Source organism: Sapajus apella, unplaced genomic scaffold (genome assembly GCF_009761245.1).
Source record: "Sapajus apella isolate SASKATOON/1434 unplaced genomic scaffold, GSC_monkey_1.0 scaffold7, whole genome shotgun sequence".
Classification (NCBI taxonomy): Eukaryota; Metazoa; Chordata; class Mammalia; order Primates; family Cebidae; genus Sapajus; species Sapajus apella.
In genome coordinates this window covers 1,366,055-1,389,635 of record NW_022436947.1, presented here as the reverse complement: position 1 = coordinate 1,389,635, position 23,581 = coordinate 1,366,055, and the positions used below count along the sequence as shown (strand labels likewise).

Sequence of the window (23,581 nt, the reverse complement as noted above, 5' to 3'; positions counted from 1 at the left end):
CGCCAGCACTCACAGCTGTGATCAATTGTACAAAAGTGGGGCAGGGAAGAGAAGGCCCCAGTGGGAGGTTGGCTGGGCTGCAGGGTTAAAAGTTTGGGCATGGGTGAGAAGGGTTGGGTCCAAGGATGTTTTGCTGTTGGGAGGTGGTTCCTGAGGGTTGGAGCAGTATTCCAGAACATCAGGATGCACTTGTAAGGAATGCCAAAGTTTTCCTGGAGCCAACTCTTCAGTTCTGGTTGCCACCAAGCCTCTGCTCCATACTTGGTGTTCCTATGCTCAGCAGGCCTCCAACTTTCTATAAACAAGTAAGGATCCAGCACAGAGCTTCCTCTAAGGTACTACCAAAAAAGTAAATGAAGAGTTTCCCGAATTAGAGGAACACCCCAGGAACTGGAAGGCTGATTCAATGAATATCCTTCAGCATCCCAAGCAAAGTAGCTCTCCTATTGGTGCATCACTCCCAGGAACATGAGTGAAAGGTACTCAGGTATGGTCTGGTGCCTGATGAAACCTACCAGGAGGTGGGAGTCACCATGCAGTGGCTGCCTGGTTTCCATCCCTGTACTTACAAACCCTGAGGCTGTGCACTACAGAGTTGAAAATGAACACGGGCTGGGCTTCAAAACAACTAGTTCTGTTATTCTCTGTGTGATCTCAGGTAAAGCACTTAACTGCTCCAGGCCTCAGATTCTTCACTTGTGAAATAACTAACGGAGACTAGATCATCACTAGATCATTGTGGATGTCCTTCCAGCTTTTTTTTTTTTTTGGAGACGGAGTCTCTCTCTGTCACCCAGGCTGGAGTGCAATGGCACAATCTCAGCTCACTGCAACCTCCGCCACCCAGGTTCAAGCGATTCTCCTGCCTCAGCCTCCTGAGTAGCTGGGATTACAGGTGCGTGCCACCATGCCCAGGTAATTTTTTTATTTTAGTAGAGATGGGGTTTCAACATCTTGGCCAGGCTGGTCTCGAACTCTTGACCTCGTGATCCACCCACCTTGGCCTCCCAAAGTGCTGGGATTACAGGCATGAGCCACTGTGCCTGGCCAGCTTTTTTTTTTAAAAAAACAAAGTTTCGCTCCTGTTGCCCAGCTGGAGTGCAATGGTGTGGTCTCAGCTCACTGCAACCTCCGCCTCCTGGGTCCAAGCCATTCTCCTGTCTCAGCCTCCCAAGTACATTACAGGCATTATAGGCATGTGCCGCCATGTGCAGCTAATTTTTCTATTTTTAGTAGACATGGGGTTTCACCATGTTGGTCAGGCTGGTCTCCATCTCCTGACTTCAGGTGATCCACCCACCTTGGCCTCCCAAAGTGTTGGGATTATAGGCGTGAGCCACTGCACTCCAGCCTGGTGACAGCCTCATCTCCCTAGAGAGGGTGTGGTGAGAAGCCCAACCTCCTGAAATGGCAGATGTTGCTGGGTGCAACCGATTCTAGAGAGGACATGGGATTCTCATTTCAGCTTGTGTAAGCTGATAAAAAATGAACCAAAACCAACAAATAAGGGGATGCCAATGCACAGCTACATATGAACTTATTTGTGTAGTTACCTATATTTCGAAGATAAGGTTCAAACTCCTATATGTGTCAAGATTTGCCCACCTAATCCTACTTATCATTAGTCAGTAGTCTATCATTTAGCGTATGGTTTAATGCGCTACAAAAATATAAGTAAATTTCTTGTTTTACTTTTTAATTTACTTTTTAAAGACAGGGTCCACCCTGGCTGGACAGCAGTCATGCAGTCATAGCTCACTGCAGCCTCAGACTCCTGGGCTCACATGATCCTTCCTCCTCAGCTGGGACTACAGGCATGTACCTCTATGCCCAGCTCATAAATTTCTTGAATATTGAAAACTGTCCCCCATAAAGTTTTTTGTTTGTTTGTTTTGAGATGGGGTCTTGCTATGTTGCCCAAGCTGGTCTCAAACTCCTGGGCTCAAGCAATCTTCCGCTTTGGCCTTCCAAAGTGCAAGGATTATGGGCATGAGCCACCATGCCCAGCCTCCCTCTAAAACTTTTGGACAAATTTGTTTATGGGCAAACTTTATCATTCAGCCTGGTCTGTAGGGTTTTCGCCAAAACTATGGGGAACTGAAATTAGTAAACTAAAAAACAAAATGTTTATCATCAGAAAAATGAAGACGAGGGTGTAGAGAAATATTTATCTGTGTTGCTATGACCGCAGAAAAGCCATGACAACAGCATTCTTTCCTTTCCATCTGTCAAACTCCGGCTTGACAGAGCCATTGCAACACTCAGTGTCCACCCTAAAGATGAAACAGAGCAAAAATGTTATTCTAAATTTGATGGATTTTTGGCTCAACTTAAAACCATTTTATAACTCATACAATATTTGCCATAACTCCCTGAAGCTTCCTCTTACAGTGGGTGGCTCGAAGCGATGATGAAAGAATAAATGGTGTTTGTGGGGGAGGACGCTGCAGGGGTGGCTACCAATCTCGAGTGGGCGAAGGTCCCCTCTGGGATGTCACAGGGCCACGCACTGAGCCTGTGACATGTCCTGTTCTCATGCCCTCACTAAGTTAGCGGCTACAGCCAGAAATCAGGAGAATAAGGAGGCTTTCTTCCCCGTTAGCGGAGCAGGGCTCATCTGTGCGTGTGCGGCCCCCCAGGAGTATGGGGGATGAGGGCACCAGCTGTAACTTAACCTGATGACTTTCTTTCTTTCTTTCTTTCTTTTTTTGAGACAGAGTCTCACTCTGTTGCCCAGGCTGGAGTGCAATGGTTTGATCTCAGCTCACTGCAACCTCCGCCTCCCAGGTTCAAGCAATTCTCCTACCTCAGCCTCCTAAGTAGGTGGGATTACAGGCACCCACCACCACAGCTGGCTAATTTTTGTATTTTTAGTAGAGACGGGGTTTTACCATGTTGGCCAGGCTGGTCTTGAACTCCTGACCTCAGGTGATCCCCCTGCCTCAGCCTTCCAAAGTGCTGGGATTATAGGCGTGAGCAACCGTGCCCGGCCTCTTTTCTTTTGAGACGGAGTCTCACTTTGTTGCCCAGGTTGGAGTGCAGTGGCATAATCTCAGCTCACTGCAACCTCTGCCTCCTGAATTCAAGTGATTCTCCTGCCTCAGCCTCCTCAGTAGCTGGGATTACACACACCTGCCACCATGCCTGGCTAATTTTTGTCTTTTTAGTAGAGACAGGGTTTCATCATGTTGGCCAGGCTGATCTAGAACTCCTGACCTCGAGCAATCCACCCACCTCGGCCTCCCAAAGTGAGCAACTTCGCCCAGCCTGAAGACTTTCCAGAATTTTCCAGGTCAGGCAACTTGCAGCCAACCATTGGTCCCAAACCCTTGTTTGTCAGGGCCTGGCCAAAGAACACTTTAATTCCTTATGGCTACTTTCCCGTAAACCAGACAGATCGAGGTGGATACGGATTCCTCCACCTGGCCCACGGAGTCAGAGAGTTTCAAAGCTAGGGGAGGTCACCAAATCACACCTCTCTCACTGGAACCCTGATGGAAGGCCAAAGGCCGTAAGGGAGGCGGGGAGACCCTGAGGAGAAAAGCACAGACTTGCCCATGACTGTGTTTGCCTGACTGCCCAGCACGAAGTGGGGCCAGAGGGCCTGTGTTAGGGAGACTTTCCTTATACATTTCTGTAGACAGACAGGGCCCCAGACACTGCCCTTCACCCACCCCTGGACCCTGCAACCCGGCTGGTTTCCCTCCGTCCTCTCCAAAGCCCAGCAGCTCTCCCACTCCCCACTTTCTTGGGCAGAATGACGATCCTCTGCACGCCTGTTAGTTATGCATGCAACAGGCTGTGAGGGGCGCGAAATAACACAGGTCAGACCCTCAGAAGGTGCGGGCACGGAGGCCGCTCCATGTCCTGTCGCTGTGTCGTTCTCATCAGCTTCGCTCACGCTTTATTTTCCCTTCTTCCTGCCTCAGAGCTCTTCGGGCCTTTATTCATGCATATTTCCATCTCTTCAGGTCTGCATGGAACCCGTGTAGGATGGAAGGATGATTTATGGGGCAAGGGGAGAGCATGTGGAGCCATTTGTAACAGGAAAAGTGAGGGCTGCTTTCAGAGAAAACAAGACAGCGGAGGCCTGGAAAGACAGAGCCCTGCGGGGCCTCGTCTCCTGAACAAGGAGACCCAGGGCCACCGGCTAAGGATGCTCAGGTGTCCCCCCTACTCTGGGAAGCCTCCCTGAGTGATGGGGGAGGGACGTGTACCTCTGAAAGCTATAAAGGGTCTAAAGACCCATGACAGTCTCTCACACACGCACACCGTGACTGTACCATTGCCTGGCTCTGTTATTATCCGAGGGCACCAAAATTATCCATGTTCCTGTTGCCTTCTCTTCTCCCACAGAAAACCCATTTACACAGCGCCTGACATCTGGCAGCTGCTGCAGAAGAAAACCCCTGATGGGCATGGCGTGCCTGTGGGGAGACCTGCTTGTGGCGGCCACAGCTGGCGTCTGACCCGCTCATGGCATGTGTCGTTTGAAAAGACTAAACCTCCAAGGGCAGAATGCCAGGCACTGTGGAAGGCTGGGTGGGGAGAGAAACGCCAATGCCTCTCCTGTGGACCACACTGGCGACTGTCTCCTCCGTCGGGGGGGCCCGAGAGCAGGGCAGGGAGGGTGGCCAGGGAACAGCCAAGGCCCAGGGATCCGGGCGGGGTCCACTCTCGGCCGGTGGGCTTTGTTCATTTCCGTCTGCCTCTCATGACAGCAGCTCTGTGGGAAAGGCTGGCTCAGTGTCCAACCTGTCCCCCAAGAAATCTGTCCAGTGAAAAGGCGGAGGCGTCCAGTCCTCTCCCAGACATCCCCGGGACAGGCGTTTCCAGGGTTCTTTGTGCCTGAGCCTTCTGACGTGTCCTGCACTGCCTTCGGTGATGTGTTTTTCCTCTCACTCTAGGCCCCTTCCCTTTTCTGTTCCCATCTTTTCTCTCCCTGCACTTTTTTTTTCTTCATTTTTAGAGACAGAGTCTTGCTCTGTCACCACGACTGGAGTGCAGTGGTGTCTCACTGTACTTTGACCAGAAAAATCGGTGATGCTTGGTTTTCTTCTTCCTGGAGGGAGTCTTGGGGAGGCTGGGGCGTGTGAGGCGGGCCGAGGCTCCTGTCCGGCTGTGCCCTTCCCCGACATCTTCTCAGGCTGGGTCCTCACCAAGTCTAGCATCTCCACCATGCAGGCACACTCCCTGGGGACTCTGTTCCCCCCACCACCACTCCTGGGGGGCGCTGTGTTTCCTTGGCTGGCTTTCCATTTGTAGCCCAGGCCTTTCTGAAATCCATCATTTCCCCCTCCCCTAAATCCAAGCCTGAGAATTCCACCTCTAGGGGATGGAGGGAGTGGAGGACAAGGAGGATAAAGGCAGTTACTATGGTGCTGATGAAATCTGATCCTGGCTACTGAAGGGTTATTACTCATCCTGGCTTCCAGGGCCCCAACCTTGAGAACTCCCTCAGCTGAAATCCCCCGTGCTCCCAGTGCCCGGGAGCCTGGAGAGCTCCCCAGCGCCCAGCACCAGCTGCAGGCTTACAGACAGGGCCCGCTTCCAGGGCTGACAAAAGTGCACCGGGAGCACAATCACCCTGACATTTACAAGTGAATAGCTAGCTGAAACTCAGGGTGGGAGCAGGCTGGGAACAGCCAGATGGCTGCTGTCCAAAGAGGTGCATCAGAAAGGTGACCAGATGCGCTGCATAAGGGGAGAGGTGGGGCCGCTTCCCACCCACTTCCTGAGGAATCCCACGATGGCGACCAAGTTTGTCCTTTCATTCTTCTACGGCTTTTTTTCCTCCCCCTTTTTGTTTTCCATAGTTCAGAGTCAGCTTTCTTCTTCAAACCACAGTGCTTCGGTTTTTTTGGTTTTGGCAATAATGCTTCTTTCCAGATGGACTTCTCAGGTGGCCTCATCTGCGCCACTCAGTTGGCTGGTCCCGGATCTCAGCCCTTCCTGGGGCTGCAGCCACCCCTCACGCTTCTGTGCCCCCAGTTTCAAAGCAAAGAGGGCTCTGATTCAGTGTTTCAAAAATGATGAAAATGTAAGGAATTCTCTTTTTAGAAGATCAGAATGAACACAAATCCCTGTCTGCATTTCCTTCCGGATCGTCTTTGATTTGTGACGTGGACTTTGCAAATCATCGAATGTGCTTGGGACAAGGGTGACATCCTATGGGGCACTGAGTTTGTGTGTGATGGGAGGGGATTTGCTTTAATGGTGAGGAAGGGATGGCTTCAGGATGTGTCTGTCCTCTGGAGCATGGCCCTGCAGCTCCTCTGAGCTGGCCTCTGTCCACCACTACTGGCTCATCTCTCCGTCCCTCACCTTCCTCTCTCTGCGCCAGCTCTAGTGAACTACTTTCAGCTCTTTTTTTCTTTTTCTTTTCTTTTTGCTTTTTTTTTTTTTTTTGAGACGGAGTTTCGCTCTTGTTACCCAGGCTGGAGTGCAATGGCACGATCTCGGCTCACCGCAACCTCCGCCTCCTGGTTTCAGGCAATTCTCCTGCCTCAGCCTCCTGAGTAGCTGGGATTACAGGCACGCACCACCATGCCCAGCTAATTTTTTGTAGTTTTAGTAGAGGCGGGGTTTCACCATGTTGACCAGGATGGTCTCGATCTCTTGACCTCGTGATCCACCCACCTCGGCCTCCCAAAGTGCTGGGATTACAGGCTTGAGCCACCGCGCCCGGCCTCTTTTTTCTTTTTTTTTTGAGTTTCACTCCAGTCACCCAGGCTGGAGTACAATGGTGCAATCTTGACTCACTGCAACCTCTGCCTCCCGGGTTCAAGGGATTCTCCTGCCTCAGCTTCCCAAGTAGCTGCGATTATAGGTGTGCACAACCATACCCAGCTAATTTTTTTTTTTTGTATTTTTAGTAGAGACAGAGTTTCACCATGTTGGTCAGGCTGGTCTCAAACTTCTGACCTCAAGTGATCCACCCGCCTTGGCCTCCTGAAGTGCTGAGATTACAGTCATGAGCCACCATGCCTGGCCGACTTTACAGTTCTGAAGGGGACGGCTGGGCCTCCCCGTCCCCGTATCTCTGCAGGACGGCTCCTTTTGCCTGCAAAGTGCTATTTGCTCTGAGTGTTGGTGCTCAGAACTCGCGTCCCTGGGAGTGAGTACCCTCCCTTGGTCTCCAGAACTCACTGCCTCCACCTGCCTCACATGTGGTCCTGGATAGTCTGCTCATGTCTCTGTTACCCTACTGCACTAAGACAAGTCTGTGTCTTTTTTTTTTTTTTGAGATGAGGTCTCGTTCTGTTGCCCAGGCTGGAGTGCAGTAGTAGCATGATCGTAGCTCACTAGAACCTTGAACTTCTGGGCTCAAGTGATCTTCCTGCCTCAGCCTCCGGAGTAGCAGACTACAGGCTCAAGCCACCATACCTGGCTAATTTTTTTTTTTTTTGAGACGGAGTTTCGCTCTTATTGCCCAGGCTGGAGTGCAATGGGGCGATCTCGCCTCACCGCAACCTCTGCCTCCTGGGTTCAGGCAATTCTCCTGCCTCAGCCTCCTGAGTAGCTGGGATCACAGGCACGCACCACCATGCCCAGCTAATGTTTTGTATTTTTAGTAGAGACGCGGTTTCACCATGTTGACCAGGATGGTCTCGATCTCTTGACCTCGTGATCCACCCGCCTCGGCCTCCCAAAGTGCTGGGATTACAGGCGTGAGCCACCGCGCCCGGCAATTTTTTTTCTGTTGTTGAATTTTTTGTAGAGATGGGGGTCTTACTGTGTTGCCCAGGCTGGTCTTTAATGCCTTCACTGAAGCAATCCTCCCATGTCAGCCTCCTAAAGTGCTGTGATTACAGGCGTGAGCCACCACAACAGCCTATGTCTTTTCTCTGTTTTCCTACCACATAGCAGAGTGTCTGACACATGGCAGAATGAGTGGAAAGCCCCCCAATGCCAGAAAAGTCGTACACAGCAGTGCACAGTGGTGTGCCTCCCAGATCTCCAGTCTCAGCTGCCAACTGATTCCATCCTTTTTCAAATTTATTTTTATTTTTGAGATGGAATGTTGCTCTGTCACCCAGGCTGGGGTGCAATGGTCCAATCTCAGCTCATTGCAGCCTCCACCTCCTGAGTTCAAGCAATTCTCATGCCTCAGCCTCCTGAGTAGCTAGTATTATAGGCATGAGCCACCATGCCTGGCTAATTTTTGTGTTTTCAGTAGAGACGGGATGTCACCCTGTTGGCCAGGCTGGTTTTGAACTCCTGATCTCAGATGATCCGCCAGCCTCAGCCTCCCAAAGTGCTGGGATTATAGGTATGAGCCACCACTCCTGGCCATCAGGTTTTTTTGGAGGGGGCAGGGGAAGGGGAAGGGGAAGGTCTCCCTCTGTTGCCCAGGCTGGAGTGCAGTGGTGAGATCTCAGCTCATTGCAATGTTCGCCTCCCAGTTTTAATTGATTCCCATGCCTCGGCCTCCCAAGTAGCTGAGATAACAGTATGGGCCACCATGCCCAGCTAATTTTTGTATTTTTAGTAGAGATGGGGTTTCACCATGTTGGACAGGCTGGTCTCGAACTCCTGGCCTCAATTGATCTGCCCATCTCAGCCTCTCAAAGTGTTGGGGTAACAGGCATAAGCCACCGTACCCGGCCTGATTCCATCCTTAGAAGGGCTTACTCTCCAATGCTAGGCAGTCACTTGCTCTACAGACTAGGCTGCAAGACCGACTTGTCATTCACACGCTTTAGCAGAAGTTGCCAAGGGGGTACCTGAGCTTGTCTGCAATGAAGATGACCCTCCTCTCCAGAAGCAGTGAGGCAAAGACACAGACCAGGTGGCGGACGCTGAGAGAGGAGAAGAGAGACTCAAAGTCCACGTGCTCGAGCCGGGAGTCCAGCGGGCGGCACAGTTCAATCACCTGCCAGGGAACAGGAGCAGCCATGAAGGAGAGGCCCAGCTACGCAGCCAGGCCTCTCACGGGCGCTGCAGTCCCAGGGCTCTGAGGTCCTCAGCAGGGGTGACCCACTGGCGGGGGAAAAGGGAAAGAAAAAAAGCAAAGCCAAAGGATTGGGGGAAAAGAAAGATGCCAGAAGATGGGGAGGAGGTAGGGAAGCAAGTGTCTCACACTCAGTGTGGATGAAGGGGAGGAGAGAGGATGGCAAAATCAATGGGTTTTGGCCCCAAATGATTGGGAAGCTGTCCCTGGCAACAGCATGTCTATACTCTCCATGGAGAGTTTGTAGGACTTTTGAAAACTGCTCTGCCCCTGAGAGTCCCAGCAGAGAGCATCTCTGTCTCTTGAGGGACTGTTACCATGTTGGCCAGGCTGGTCTTGAGCTCCTGACCTCAGGTGATCAGGAAATCCCAGGCTACTATGGAATGCCCCAGCAGGCCTGAGCAGCACTTTGGAGACTCGATGCCACCTCAAGAAAGTGTTTGTTTTTTTTTTTTTGAGACAGAGTTTTGCTCTTGTTACCCAGGCTGGAATGCAATGGCGCGATCTCGGCTCATTGCAACCTCCGCCTCCTGAGTTCAAGCAATTCTCCTGGCTGGGACTACAGGCGCGCACCACCATGCCCAGCTAATTTTTGTATTTTTAGTAGAGACGCGGTTTCACCATGTTGACCAGGATGGTCTCAATCTCTTGACCACGCGATCCACCCGCCTCCGCCTCCCAAAGTGCTGGGATTATAGGCATGAGCCACCGCGCCTGCCCTGTTTGTTTGTTTTTTGAGACGAGGTCTCGATCTCGCTCTCACTCTGTTGCCAGGCTGGAGTGCAGTGGCACAATCTCGGCTCACTACAATCTCCACCTCCCTGGTTCAAGTGATTCTCCACCTCAGCCTCCTGAGTAGCTGGGACTACAGGCGCACACCACCATGCCTGGCTAATTTTTGTATTTTTGGTAGAGATGGGGTTTCACCATGTTGGCCAGGATGGTCTCAATCTCTTGACCTCATGATCCGCCCGCCTTGGCCTCCCAGAGTGCTGGGATTACAGGCGTGGAAAGGACAGGCTTCAAAGTCTAAGATGAATAATAAGCAGTGCCGGAGCTTGTCTTCCCCGGGAATCTGCCTTACATTATAAACTTATAGAGGCAACATGCCGGGTGTGGTGGCTCACACCTGTAATCCTAGCACTTTGGGAGGCCGAGGCGGGTGGATCATTTGAGGTCGGAGTTTCCAGACCAGTCTGGCTAACTTAGTGAAACCCCGCCTCTACTAAAAATACAAAAATTAGCCGGGTGTGGTGGCAGGCACCTGTAGTCCCAGCTACTTGGGAGGGGGAGGTTGAGGCAGGAGAATAGCTTGAACCTGAGAGGCGGAGGTTGCAGTAAGCCAAGATGGCAACACTGCACTCCAGCCTGGGCGACAGTGCAAGACTCCAGCTCAAAAACAAAACCAAAAAACAAAAATAAAGTTATAGAGGCGATACAGACTTGAAATGTAAACAGATTTCAATAAAATGTATGAATGAAAATGGGCTATTAAAAGAAACTAGCATGTTCAGTGCAGGTCCCTAATCTGAGGCCAACGTCATGCAAAGAACACCCCAGCTGCCATGGCACAGTTTTGGGCTTGCCATCTTGGGCAGAGATCCAGGCTGGATGGATTAAGGGTGGAACTTATGATGAGTGATCTGGGCCAGCCTACGGGGTGGGGAGAGGACACCCCGGAATTAGACTGCTGACTGAAAGGCAGCCCCTCTGAGCACAGGGACTTGGCTACCTCTGCAGGGAGAAGGAAGGAGTCTGACAACTTACCTCAGTTCCTGAACCTGGCAGGAAGTTCTTGACAAGGATGGTTTTGCCCAGGGCTGGGAAAGGGGCTTCCATGACACTTCTCATGAGTGGCTGAACCAGGGCAGGAGAGATTCCTCGTCTTTTCTCCACCTCATCTAAGATCTGCAAGGGTCAGAAAGGCAGCTTAGCTATTCTGAAGCCAGGGCACCAAGGCGTAGCTCAGTTCTAGAAGTGGGCCTGCCATGGTGACTCAAGAAGCTCTGCTTTCCCCATGAGGTCAAAACTTATATGACAGGCCCTCTGACCCTACGCATGATTGTCCCCAGTTCTTCTCCCTGCTGTGTCCACACCCTTTGCCATGCAGCGTTGCAGCTCCTTCTACTCAAGGAGTGAAGTCTTGTTCCTTGCTCCTTTCACTTAGGGTTTGGTCATGTGACTGGTTGTGCTAATACATCCATTCCCAATGGGGGTAATATCACCCTAAGTAAGAACTGGCTTTTGGGAGGAATGAAAAATCTTAAGATATTATAATGGTTTGTAGCCCTCCAAGGGGTCACAGTGCGTAAACAGATATACAGTTTATTTATGGAATTAAAATGTCATGGGAGGGGATAGCCATCAGGAAAATACAAATCAAAAGCACCATGAGATACCACTTCACACCCATTAAGATGACTTTAATTAAAAGACGGATAATAACAAGTGTTGGCAAGGACATGGAGAAATTAGAACTCTCATACACTGCTGTTGGGAACGTAAAATAGTGAAGCCACTCTGGAGAACAGTCTGGTAATTCCTCAAAAGGTTAAACATAGAGCTACCATATGACCTAGCACATAGCATTCCTAGGTACCTACCCAAAAGAAATGAAAACATATATGTTCACATAAAAATTTGTACATGATTGTTTGTAGTGGCATTATACATCATAGCCAAAACACAGAAAAAACTTAAATGTCCATTAACTGATGAAGTGATAAACGAAATGTGCTATATCCATATAATGGAATATTATTTAACCATCAAAGCGCTGATACATGCTATAACTTGGATGACTCTTGAAAACGTTGTGCTAAGTGAAAGAAGCCAGTCGTAAAAGGCCATCTCGTGTATAAGATTCCATTTAGGGCCGGGCGCGATGGCTCAAGCCTGTAATCCCAGCACTTTGGGAAGCCGAGGTGGGCGGATCACGAGGTAAAGAGATTGAGACCATCCTGGCCAAGATGGCAAAACCCCGTCTCTACTGAAAATACAAACATTAGCTGGGCGTGGTGGTGTGCGCCTGTAGTCCCAGCTACTTGGGAGGCTGAGGCAGGAGAATTGCTTGAACCGGGAGGCGGAGGTTGCAGTGAGCTGAAATTGTGCCACTGCACTCCAGCCTGGCAACAGAGTGAGACTCTGTCTCAAAAAAAAAAAAAAAAAAAAAAAAAGATTCCATTTAGATGAAATGTCCAAAATAGAAAAATCCAGAGAAACAGAAAGTGGACTGGAGGTTGCTTAGAGTTGAGGAGTGACTGCTAGTAGGTATAGGATTTTTTGTTGGGGTGATGAAAATGTTCTAAAATTGTAGTGATTGGCCGGGTGCAGCGACGTCATGATCCACCCGCCTCAGCCTCCCAAAGTAATCCCAGCACTTTAGGAGGCTGAGGCAGGTGGATCATGAGGTCAAGAGTTCGAGACCATCCTGACCAACATGGTGAAACCCCATCTCCTTAAAAATACAAAAATTAGCCGGGTGTGGTGGTACACGCCTGTAATCCCAGCTACTCGGGAGGCTGAGGCAGAAGAATCGCCCGAACCTGGGAGGCAGAGGTTGCAGTGAGCCGAGATCGCGCCACTCCACTCTAGCCTGGGCAACAGAGCAAGACTCTGTCTCAAAAAAAAAAAAAAAGTAAAATTGTAGTGATGGTTGTATAACTCTGTGAATACATAATAGCCATTGCACTATGTATACTTTTTATTTTCATTCTTTTAGACATGGGGGTCTTGCTAGGTTGCCCAGACTTGCCTTCAACTTCTGGGCTCAAGTGTCCTCCTATATCAGCCTCCTGAGTAGCTGAGACTACAGGCACTTGCCACTGTGCTCAGCAAACTGTGAACTTTAAATGAGTGAATTGTATGGTATGTGAATTATATCTCAATAAAGTTACTACTAAACAACTAAAAAATCTAAACTCTCCACAATCTAATTGTAAAACAGAGTCTAAATTAAAATGCCATTTATGAAGCTGGGTAAGGTGGCACACAATTGTAATCCCAGCTACTTGGGAGGCTGAGGCAGGAGAATTGCTTGGGCCAGGAATTTGAGGCTGCAGTGAGCTATGATCATGCCCCTGCATTGCAGCCTGGGCAACAACAACAACAAAAAAGAATAAAAGCTTGTGGGACACTGGGCAGTGTAGAAGTGTCAACACGGGGTTCTCCGTCCAGGCCTTAGGAGGCCTGCCTTCGTGTTTTGCGCGCCCTCTCGTGCCTCTGCCATTGCCACGAGAAGAGCACATGTGAGCCATCCCACTGTCTAAGGAGCACGGGACACATGTGGACCAGGCCTGTGTCAGACTTGCAGCCTCTAGGGCAGGTAGATCGGCCAACCCAGTCTCTTCACAATACGTGCTGAGCCCAAACCCCAGCTGACCTCACAGCTGGGAGAACAAACGGTTGAATCTGGAAGCCTCTGTGGTTCATTAGACAGCATTGCTATAGCAGTATGTAACTGGTATTCCTTTCTTCAGAAATTCTGAGCACTGCTCTTCTCCATGACTCCTTTCTGTTCTAGAGGACAATATGCCATTGTGGCTACCCTTGCCTCACACCTAGAAACAGCTGGAGTTCCTGGGCTCAGTTAGCCAAAGCTCTGGTTCTGGTTCTGTCCTGAATATCTGCTGTGTGGTCTTCGGCAAGTCATCCCATTGCACTCCTGAAATATCCCTGGTCAGAAAACAGACATGACGACAAACGACTGTGCATCACAGAAGGATGATAGCACATTTTCTTGCTCCACGTCCTGTCCATGATGTAGCAATGAAGCTTATGTGAACTTCAAAGCCTCCACTTGGAAGCTGGCCGAACTCCCATGAGCTATTTTACTTCTAGTGTTCATAAGCATTCTGACAACAACAGAGGCTACGACCTATAACCCTATTTCACATTCAAACAAAGCACATGAAAGACTGGCCTGAGCAGCAATGCCTAGCCTGCTAGACCTCGCCAGCGGCCAACCCCCAGCACAAAATGATGACCACTTCTGCTGGAGGGGAGGGGAGACCATGGCTCCGATTACACTGATAGCATTCATTTTCTTTCTTTCTTTTTCTCTTTTTCCTTTCTTTCCTTTTCCCTTCTTTCCTTTCCCTCCTCCTCTGCCTTCCTCCCTCCCTCCCTTTCCTTCCTCCCTCCCTGTCTCCTTCTTTTGTTTCTTTCCTTCACTCCCTCCCTCCTTTCCTCTCTCCCTCCCTTCCTTCTTTTTTTTTTTTTTTCTTAGACAGGGTCTCACTCTGTTGCCAAGGCTGGAGTGCAGTGGTGCGAACATGGCTCACTGCAGCCTCAGACTCCTAGGCTCAAGCAATCCTCCCAGCTCTGTCTCCCAAGCAGCCGGAAATACAGGTGCACCCTACCAAGCCTGGCTAATTTTTTTGTGTTTTTTGTAGAGACAGGGTTTCATCATGTTGCCTAGTCTGGTCTTGAACTCGTGGGCTCAAGTGATCCACCTGCCTTGGCCTCCCAAAGTACTAGGATTACAGGTGTGAGCTACTGCGCCTGGCCTTCTTTTATTTTTTATTTCTTGAGACAGAGCCCCACTCTGTTGCCCAGGCTGGAGTGTAGTGGCGTGATCTTGGCTCACTGCAACCTCCACCTCCCAGGTTCAAGTGATTCTCCTGCCTCAGCCTCCCAAGTAGTTGGGACTACAGGTGTGTGCCACTGCACCTGGCTAATTTTTGTATTTTTAGTAGAGACAGGGTTTCACCATGTTGACCAGGCTAGTTTTGAAATCCTGACCTCACCTGAAATCCTGACCTCAGGTGATCCATCTGCCTCAGGTTCCCAAAGTGCTGGGATTACAGGCGTGAGTCAACACGCCCAGCCTGTTTTCAATCTTTCTTGAGTATACAGAACCGTCCGAGCTTTCTTTTGGGGAACTGGAGTTCCTGCACCTGAGGTCCACGGATGTTAAAGCGGTACTCCCTAAAAGCATTTCTAAGCAAAAGTCTTCCTCCTGCCCGCCCTCCACCTGAACTCAGAGGAAGCCTGAATTATACAGATATAGTGTGTTCCCTTTCCATGTTAGAACTTGTACTTCTCTGCAAGTCTGTTTGAAAGAATTAATGCCTGGTCAGGAGGCTGAGGCTGGTGGTTCACTTGAGCCCAAGAGTTTGAGGCTGTGGTGAGCTGTGATCACATCACTGCACTCCAGCCTGGGAAAACTAGTGAGATCCTGTCTCTAACTGAAAAATAAAAAACAAGGGCTGGTACGGTGGCTCACACCTATAATCCCAGCACTTTGGGGGGCCAAGGCGGGTGGATCACGAGGTCAGGAGATCGAGACCATCCTGGCTAACACAGTGAAACCCCGTCTCTACTAAAAATACAAAAAATTAGCTAGGCGTGATGACACACGTCTGTAGTCCCAGCTACTCGGGAGGCTGAGGCAGGAGAATTGCTTGCACCTGGGAGGTGCAGGTTGCAGTGAGCTGAGATTGCACCCCTCCATTCCTCAACTTCAATTATCTTGCCGTCTCTGTACCACACACACTTTCTGACCCTTCATCAACTCTTTTTTTTTTGAGACGGCGGAGTCTCTGTCACCAAGGTAGAGTGCAATGGCACAAACTTGGCTCACTGCAACCTCTGCCTCCCGGGTTCAAGTGATTCTCCTGCCTTAGCCTCCCAAGTAGCTGGGACTATAGGCGCATGCCACTACGCCTGTATAGTTTTTTTTTTTAAATTTTTAGTAGAGACGGAGTTTCACCATGTTAACCAGGCTCATCTCGAACTCCTGACCTCAAGATATCCACCCGCCTCAGACTCCCAAAGTGCTGGGGTTGCAGGCACGAGCTATCGTCTCTGGCCTATCAACTCTCATTTCCTGAACCAACGGTGAGAGAATAAAGGAGTGATAAGCAGAGAAGTGAAGAAATGGGAAGGGAAGTAGAGGTAGAGAATAAGATGATGGAAGGCCCAGGAGATGGGGGTATTCCCTGGACCTTTCTAGAGCCCCCCGGTTCCGACCCTTCCTCTTTCTCTGAGGTGCAAGTTCTCACCTTTGAAAAGAGGCTGAAGCATCCCAGGCGGCTGACGATGCAGTAAACTTCAGGAAGGCGCTTGCCTTTGCCTCCAGGCTTTTTGGAAAGAAACACAAGGGAATTATGGGTGTTGACAACCTCAGGGAAGAAAAGAACCCACATGTTTTTTGAGAGGTTATCATGTGTCAGATGTTTCCACATATGGTAGCTCTGGAAGACCCCATAAGGTAAGTCGTTATCCCATTGTGGCTTGTTATAATGTCTGTTATAATTGTCTGTTATCCCTATATGTTTATTATAATGATAATTTCAAGGGAGAAATCATTTCTGAAGATCTTTCTGAAAACTCAGTTTTAAGCTAATTTTCAAACCAAAAAAAGAAAAAATCAAATCTCAATAATTTTTTTTTTTTTTTTTTGAGATGGAGTCTCGCTCTGCTGCCTAGGCTAGAGTACAGTGGCGTGATGTGGGCTCACTGAAACCTCCTATTCCTGGGTTCAAGCAAGTCTCCTGTCTCAGCCTCCCAAGTAGCTGGGACTACAGATGCATGCTACCACACTGGCTAATTTTTTGTATTCTTTGTAGAGATTGGGTTTCACCATATTGGTCAGGCTGGTCTCGAACTCCTGACCTCGTGATCCGCCCGCCTCAGCCTCCCAAAGTGCTAGGATTACAGACATGAGCCACTACACCCTGCCCAATCTCAATACTTTTTAAAATTTTTATTTATTTATTTTTGGAGACAGAGTCTTGCTCTGTTGTTCAGACTGGAGGGCAGTTATGTGATCTCAGCTCACTGCAGCCTCTGCCTCCTGAGTTCAAGCAATTCTTATGACTCAGCTTCCCAAGAAGCAGGGATTACAGGCGTGTGCCACACGCCCAGCTACTTTTTTTGTATTTTTAGTAGAGATAGGGTTTCACCATGTTGGCCAGGATGGTCTTGAACTCCTGAGCTCAGGCAATCTGCCCACCTTGGCCTCCCAAAGTGCTAGGATTACTGGTGTGAGCCACTGTGCCTGATCTCAATCTCAATACTTTAACCTTAAAGTAATTTGGGCAACAAAATGATTATCTCACTTAACTTTTTCAATTATCCATGCTTTTTACTTTACTAATTAATTTTAAAAATGTTTCTTGAACACCTACTATGTGTCTTGCATTACACTTGACTCTAAAGTTTTTCAGCTTATTTCAGACTCAAATATATTCTCAGTGAAAAAAGAGTCACCATTACTGAAGATTTTGAAGAGTGGGCCTCAAAATGACAAGTTCCAAAATGCTTTACTGTGATCATTGCATGGAAATAAGTTTCTGACTTTTATTTTATTTTATTTTTGAGACGGAGTTTTGCTCTTGTTACCCAGGCTGGAGTGCAATGGCGCGATCTCGGCTCGCCGCAACCTCCGCCTCCTGGGTTCAGGCAATTCTCCTGCCTCAGCCTCCTGAGTAGCTGGGATTACAGGCACGCGCCACCATGCCCAGCTAATTTTTTGTATTTTTAGTAGAGACGGGGTTTCACCATGTTGACCAGGATGGTCTCGATCTCTTGACCTCGTGATCCACCCGCCTCGGCTTCCCAAAGTGCTGGGATTACAGGCTTGAGCCACCGCGCCCAGCCAAGTTTCTGACTTTTAAAGGTGACTATCCTGAAGGGGACATTCTTGAATTGAGTCTTCTCTCCTTAGCATCCATTCTAAATGTTCTTTCTACGTGATCAGGGTCTGTTTGGCATGTCTTATTGGAAAAAATATTTCGCCAGCCGGGCGTGGTGGCTCACACCTGTAATCCAAGCACTTTGGAGGCCAAGGCGGGCAGATCACCTGAGGTCGGGAGTTCAAAACCAGCCTGACCAACATGGTGAAACCCCATCTTAAGAAAAAAAAAGAAAAAGAAAAAATATTTCGCTTAAAGAGAGAAAGGCCTTTTAGTAGTCAGGAAAAATAATGGAGAAAGTATTTTTGTCCAGGTGTGGTGGCTCATGCCTGTAATCCCAGCACACTGGGAGGCCAAGGTGGGAGGATTGCTTAAGCCCAAGAGTTCGAGACCAGTCTGGGCAACATAGCAAGATCCTGTCTCTAAAAATAATTTAAAAGTTAGCTATGTGTGGTGGTGGTACATGCCTGTGGTCCCAGGTACTCAGGAGGCTGAGGCAGGAGGATCTTCTGAGCTGGGGAAGTCGGGGCTGCAGTGAGCCATGATCTGCTGCACTCCAGCCCAGGCAGGAGAGTGAGACCCTGGCTCAAATAAAAGTCTTTCTGATGGAAACGGACATTCCCACCTACCAGTAAGACTCAGGTGATTGCCCCCCAATTCCTGTTTTTTATATATATTTTATATATATATATATATATATATATATAATAGAGACAAGGCCTCATTTTGCTGCCCAGGCTGGTCTTGAACTCCTGGGCTCAAGTGATCTGCCCCCCTCAGCCCCACAAAGTGCTGGGATTATAGGCATGAGCCACCGTGCTGGCTTTTCTCTGCGATTTTAACCTGCCACTCCCCCTGCTCCTTCTCCTCCTGTGGCCCATCGGGGAATCTCAGTCTCATGGGACTAGGAAGCCAGATCTGGCTGTCCACCCGGCTGTTACCAGCTGAAAGCAAAATGTACTCACCAGTAGTCTTCGGCAATAACCGAACCTTCTGCTCCCATCTTCTCCAGTTAAGACAAATGAGAATGTTTCACTGTGGTTGGAAAAACACAAATGCATCACAAAGCAAAATAAAACCAGACACCTCATCACTCTGCAGCAAGAGGTGGCAGTGAGCAGCCAGGGGACACACTGCAGGAAGCTGCGGGAAAGGCCACTCCCCGTCCCTCTTGTCCATGTCTGTGCTGAGACACTGGTCACCCATATCTTCATAGTAAATGTCAGCGAGACTGGGCCAGGCCCGGTGGCTCAAACCTGTAATTCCAACACTTTAGGAGGCCAAGGCAGGTGGATCACTGGAGGTCAGGAGTTCGAGACCAGCCTGGCCAACAGGGTGAAACCTGTCTCTACTAAAAACACAAAAATTAGCCAGGCATGGTGGCACATGCCTGTAATACCAGCTACTGGGGATGCTGAGGCAGGAGAATTGCTTGAAACCAGGAGGTGGAGGTTGCAGTGAGCCAAGATCTCACCACTGCACTCCAGCCTCAGTGGAGAAGCAAGACGGTGCCTCAAAGAAAAAAAAAAAAGAAAAAAGTCAATGAGACTGAGACCAAAATGTAACTGTGGCCTAAAAGGAAATGTGGTGCTTTGTTTCCACCCTGGGCTGTCTGTCATTCCATCACCTGAGCTGCCCCATTGTACAAAACACAATTGTCACTCACTCTGGTGGCTGAAGCAGGGAAGAGCCTGGGTGCTGCCCTCAGGGAGCCGAGCCTGTGTGAGTGGCGCCTGCTCATCTAGGGATGTGACTCAGGGAGGGAGCAGCTGAAGAGTGGGACAGTTCTCTGCCCCTCTTGGAACTGCTCCAGGGCAGCTCTCTCAGGGCATGGTCTGGAAACAGCAGCCCCGAGGCTTGGACAGTCCTTAAAGACTGCTGAGCCACCCTCAAGGAACGTGGTACCCCTTAAACACAGGACCCTGAAGCCTACTGAGTCTGGCCAAATGCTGAAATATCTGGTAATAAAAACACTGGTGTCTAATAAAATGTGATGAAGCAGAAATGTAAATGGATCCCACTCCAAGAAACAGCTGGATAGGCTACTGAAAAGAGGTTTCAGGATGAGGACAGGGAAGGGCAATGTTTCCCTAACTTTTCCCAGGCTAAGAAAAGTTACCTTCCCCGGGCTTCTGAAACAAACACATCCCCAGATTGAGAGGGAGGCCTGGGAGGCCTGCATGCTGGGCAGGTGACTCCCACCATCAGGGAAGCTTTAAAAACACCCCTGGGGGAAAGCTCTAGGCCAGGGCCCACTAGGACTGCTTAATGGTAGGACCGACTCATGGGGTCTACCACCTGTAACCCCATCTCTAAGTCCCTCCTTAGTCTTTGGGGTTGGGAAGGGGAGATGCCAGTTCATACCTGGTGAACTGCTGGACAGGAACCCAATCCTTGGCATCGGGGAAACAGAACTGGGGAATGGCTTTCAATTGGTCCTCAGCCTCTCTCATGAACTTGAAAGACCTTTCCAACTGCAGGGAGAAAGGTGAGAGAAGGTTCAAGAACAAACCCCAATGTGGAAGAGTGAGGTAGATGACGGCAAGGATGGCCTTTCCCACCTTTCGGCACGGTGACTGCCACCTTAACCTCTTCCCTTGGGAAAAGCTTGCAGCTCTGTCTGCTGGGGCATTTTCCCCCCAGGGTACTTCCAACTATACACTTCTGGGAGAAGTCAGGAGGAAAAAATAGTATGCTTTAGAGAAACGTTCTCCATGCTTGACATTCTAGACTGTAACTATGAATAAGAAAAAACTGCCAGCAATCCTTTCCAAATAGGAGGCTCAGGAATCTGGAACGGAGAGCCTCCAACCAGGCCTCTCTATCTCTGGGCCCAGGCAAAGCTGTCCCTTCTCAGTCCAGGCACACTGTTACAACACTCTCAGTGAATAAATCCAGTAAAATCATATTATGCTGGGAAATTCAACTAATTTCAGACAGTCATTGAGCATTGGAACTACAAAGGAGCATGACACCATCTAGCCTGACATTCTTATGTCAGAGAGAAGGAAATAAGCCCTGAGATGTGAAGTGACGTGTCCCAGTCATATGAGTTAATGTTCAAACTAGGAAAAAAAGTGATCTTAATCTTTTTTTCTCTCTGATATTCTAGCACATCATGCAGTATCTGACATATCAAAGACTAGATAAATGTTATCTTATTAAAAAACAGGATGCGCACTTTGGGAGGCCAAGGCAGGAGGATTGCTTGAGGCTAGGAGCACAAAAGCAGCCAGGGCAACATAGCGAGACCCCGTTTCTATGGGAAAAAAAAAAAAAAAAAGAACAGGGGCTGGCGTGGTGGCTCACATCTGTAATCCCAGCACTTTGGGAGGCCGAGGTGGGTGAATCACCTGAGGTCAGTTTTAAGGACCAGCCTGGCCAACATGGCAAAACCCCATCTGTACTAAAAATACAAAAAAATTAGCTGGGCATGGTGGTGGGCACCTGTAGTCCCAGGTGCTCGAGAGGCTAAGGCACAAGAATTGCTTGAATCCAGGAGGTGAAGGTTGCAGGGAGCTAAGATCATGTCACTGCACTCCAGCCTGGGTGACAGAACAAGATGCTGTCTAAAAAAAAGAAAAAGAACAGGATGAATTCATAAAGTCTGATTTAGAGATTATATTTAAAGTCATGAGCTTATTTTGCTTATGAACAGAAATTTGTGATTTTTTTTCATCTATCTCTCTATGCATACGTATATATATTTTTAGAACCAGAGTCTTGCTATGTTGCCTAGGCTGGACTTGAACTCCTGAGCTCAAGCAATCCTCCTGTTCAGCCTCCTAAGTAGCTGGAATTACAAGTGCATATCATTGCACCTAGCCATAAATCTACTTTTAAAAAGCACCCCAGATACAAGTGTGGGAAACACAAAAGAATAATTTCTAATTATCTATTATTCATATTTGCTTATAAATGGGTACTTTTTCGTGTGAGGAGAATTGTAGGCTTTGTTGCTGTTAATAGGTTTATACTTGTTAAATTTCCTTCATAAAAAGTTAAAGAGGGCTGGACACGGTGGTTCACGCCTGTAATCCTAGCACTTTGGGAGGCCGAGGTGGGTGGATCGCCTGAGGTCAGGAGTTCAAGACCAGCCTGGCCATCATGGTGAAACCACATCTTTAAAAATAAAAAATAAAAAAGTTAAAAAAAAATACATCATGCTAAAGTTACCTACAGTAATTTGAAATATCACACATCTGAATATCTGAGGTTAGGAGTTTATAACATTTAACCTAAATACAACGTCTAATCTACATTTTTTTTTCTCTTTTTTTTTTTGAGACAGAGTCTCACTCTGTTGCCTAGGCTGGAGTACAGTAGTGTGATCTCAGCTCACTGTAGCCTCTGCCTCCTGGGTTCAAGTGATTCTCCTGCCTCAGCCTCCTGAGTAGCTGTGATTACAGGCAGGCACCACCACAACTGTTTTTTGTGTTTTTTTTAAATGTATTTTCAGTAGAGACAGGGTTTCACCATGTTGGCCAGGCTGGTCTTGAACTCCTGGCCTCAAGTGATCTGCTCACCTTGGCCTCTCAAAGTTTTGGGATTACAGGCATGAGCCACTGCGCTCGGCCCTAACCTAAACTTTTTCTGTAATAATTTGCATCAATTTTTTTGTTTCCAATAGCTTGCTAGTGAGCTCCACTTTTTATTTATTCTTTTGAGATGGAGTCTTGCTCTGTCACCCAGGCTGGAGTGCAATGTCGCAACCTTGGCTCACTGTAACATCCACCTCCTGGGTTCGAGCGATTCAAGCCTCCTGAGTAGCTGCAATTACAGGTGCCTGCCACCATGGCCGGCTAATTTTTGTATTTTTGTATTTTTTTTTCTTTTTGAGACAGAGTCTCACCCTGTTGCCCAGACCGAAGTGTAATGGCATGACCTCTGCTCACTGCAAACTCTGCCTTCCAGGTTCAAGTGATTCTCCTGCCTCAGCCTCCTGAGTAGCTGGGATTACAGGCATGCACCACCACTCCCAGCTAATTTTTGTATTTTTAGTAGAGATAGGGTTTCACCATGCTGGTCAGGCTGGTCTCAAACTCCCAACCTCAGACGATCTGCCTTCCTTGGCCTCCCAAAGTGCTGGAATTACAGGCATGAGCCACTGTGCCCCACCTAATTTTTGTATTTTTAATAGAGATGGGGTTTCACCATGTTGGCCAGGCTGGTCTTGAACTCCTGAACTCAATTGATCCACCTGCCTCAGCCTCCCAAAGTGCTGGGATTACAGGCACGAGCCACCATGCCCAGCCTGAGCTCCACTTTAAAACACCCTTGCAGACAGTTTCTGAAGCTGGCAGGCCAGCAGTCCTGTTCACTGCTCCTGAGGGTCAACGAGCCTTCCCAAGGTTATCCTGTGTCAGAGACAGGAGGTCTCTGAAGAAGAGTATCCAAAGGCACAGAGCAGCACCAGACTGATTGTTTCCAACTTTAAAAACTGCTTCCAATATGATTCCCCTCAGGCTAGGCCAAATTTAATTGAAGACATGGGGTACCACTAACACTAGTGGTTGAGACAGCAATCAATCAGTAAAACACAGTCACCATTAATAGACATAGTTGTCCTTTAGTTGTTCTTCTTCAGAATAGTCACTATTTCTTTTCTATATAAACAGTTCTCTCTTCCATCCATGACACAGATGAACCCAGTTGGCCCAGGAACAGTCTTTGAGTTGGTAATTCACAAGCCCAGACTGTCCCCTAAACAGTAATTTTGACTGTTCTTGCACAGTCATGCAAAGAAGCAAATACCAGCTGGGTGTGATTATAGGAAGGAGTCATTAATCACCACAGAGTGAATGACTTAAATTATAAAGAATACCAAAGAAAGGACCAGCCAAGAATATCAAAGGGAGGAAGAATACCAAAGGGAGGAAGAATTTCAAAGGGAAGAAGAATACCAGAGGGAAGAAGAATAGCAGAGGGAAGAAGAATACCAAAGGGAGGAAGAATACCAAAGGGAGGAAGAATTCCAAAGGGAGGAAGA

The 23,581-nt window shown here is 48.6% G+C and overlaps 1 protein-coding gene across 6 annotated transcripts in view; it reads right to left on the bottom strand.

The window, feature by feature from the left end:
* The window catches only part of DENND2A (DENN domain containing 2A), a 110,685-nt gene that overhangs the window by 17,601 nt on the left and 69,503 nt on the right, over positions 1 to 23,581 (bottom strand). For 5 of the 6 annotated variants that reach the window (XM_032275815.1, XM_032275814.1, XM_032275812.1 and 2 more), the window contains 5 exons: positions 19,957 to 20,066; positions 18,558 to 18,627; positions 15,958 to 16,035; positions 10,721 to 10,861; positions 8,727 to 8,875 (listed from right to left, as the gene is read on the bottom strand). In XM_032275815.1, coding sequence (XP_032131706.1) covers positions 8,727 to 8,875; positions 10,721 to 10,861; positions 15,958 to 16,035; positions 18,558 to 18,627; positions 19,957 to 20,066 — 548 coding nt within the window. Of the gene's footprint in view, positions 1 to 1,669; positions 2,274 to 8,726; positions 8,876 to 10,720; positions 10,862 to 15,957; positions 16,036 to 18,557; positions 18,628 to 19,956; positions 20,067 to 23,581 lie in introns of those variants that run through there. The other variant, XM_032275818.1, reaches the window with a different exon arrangement.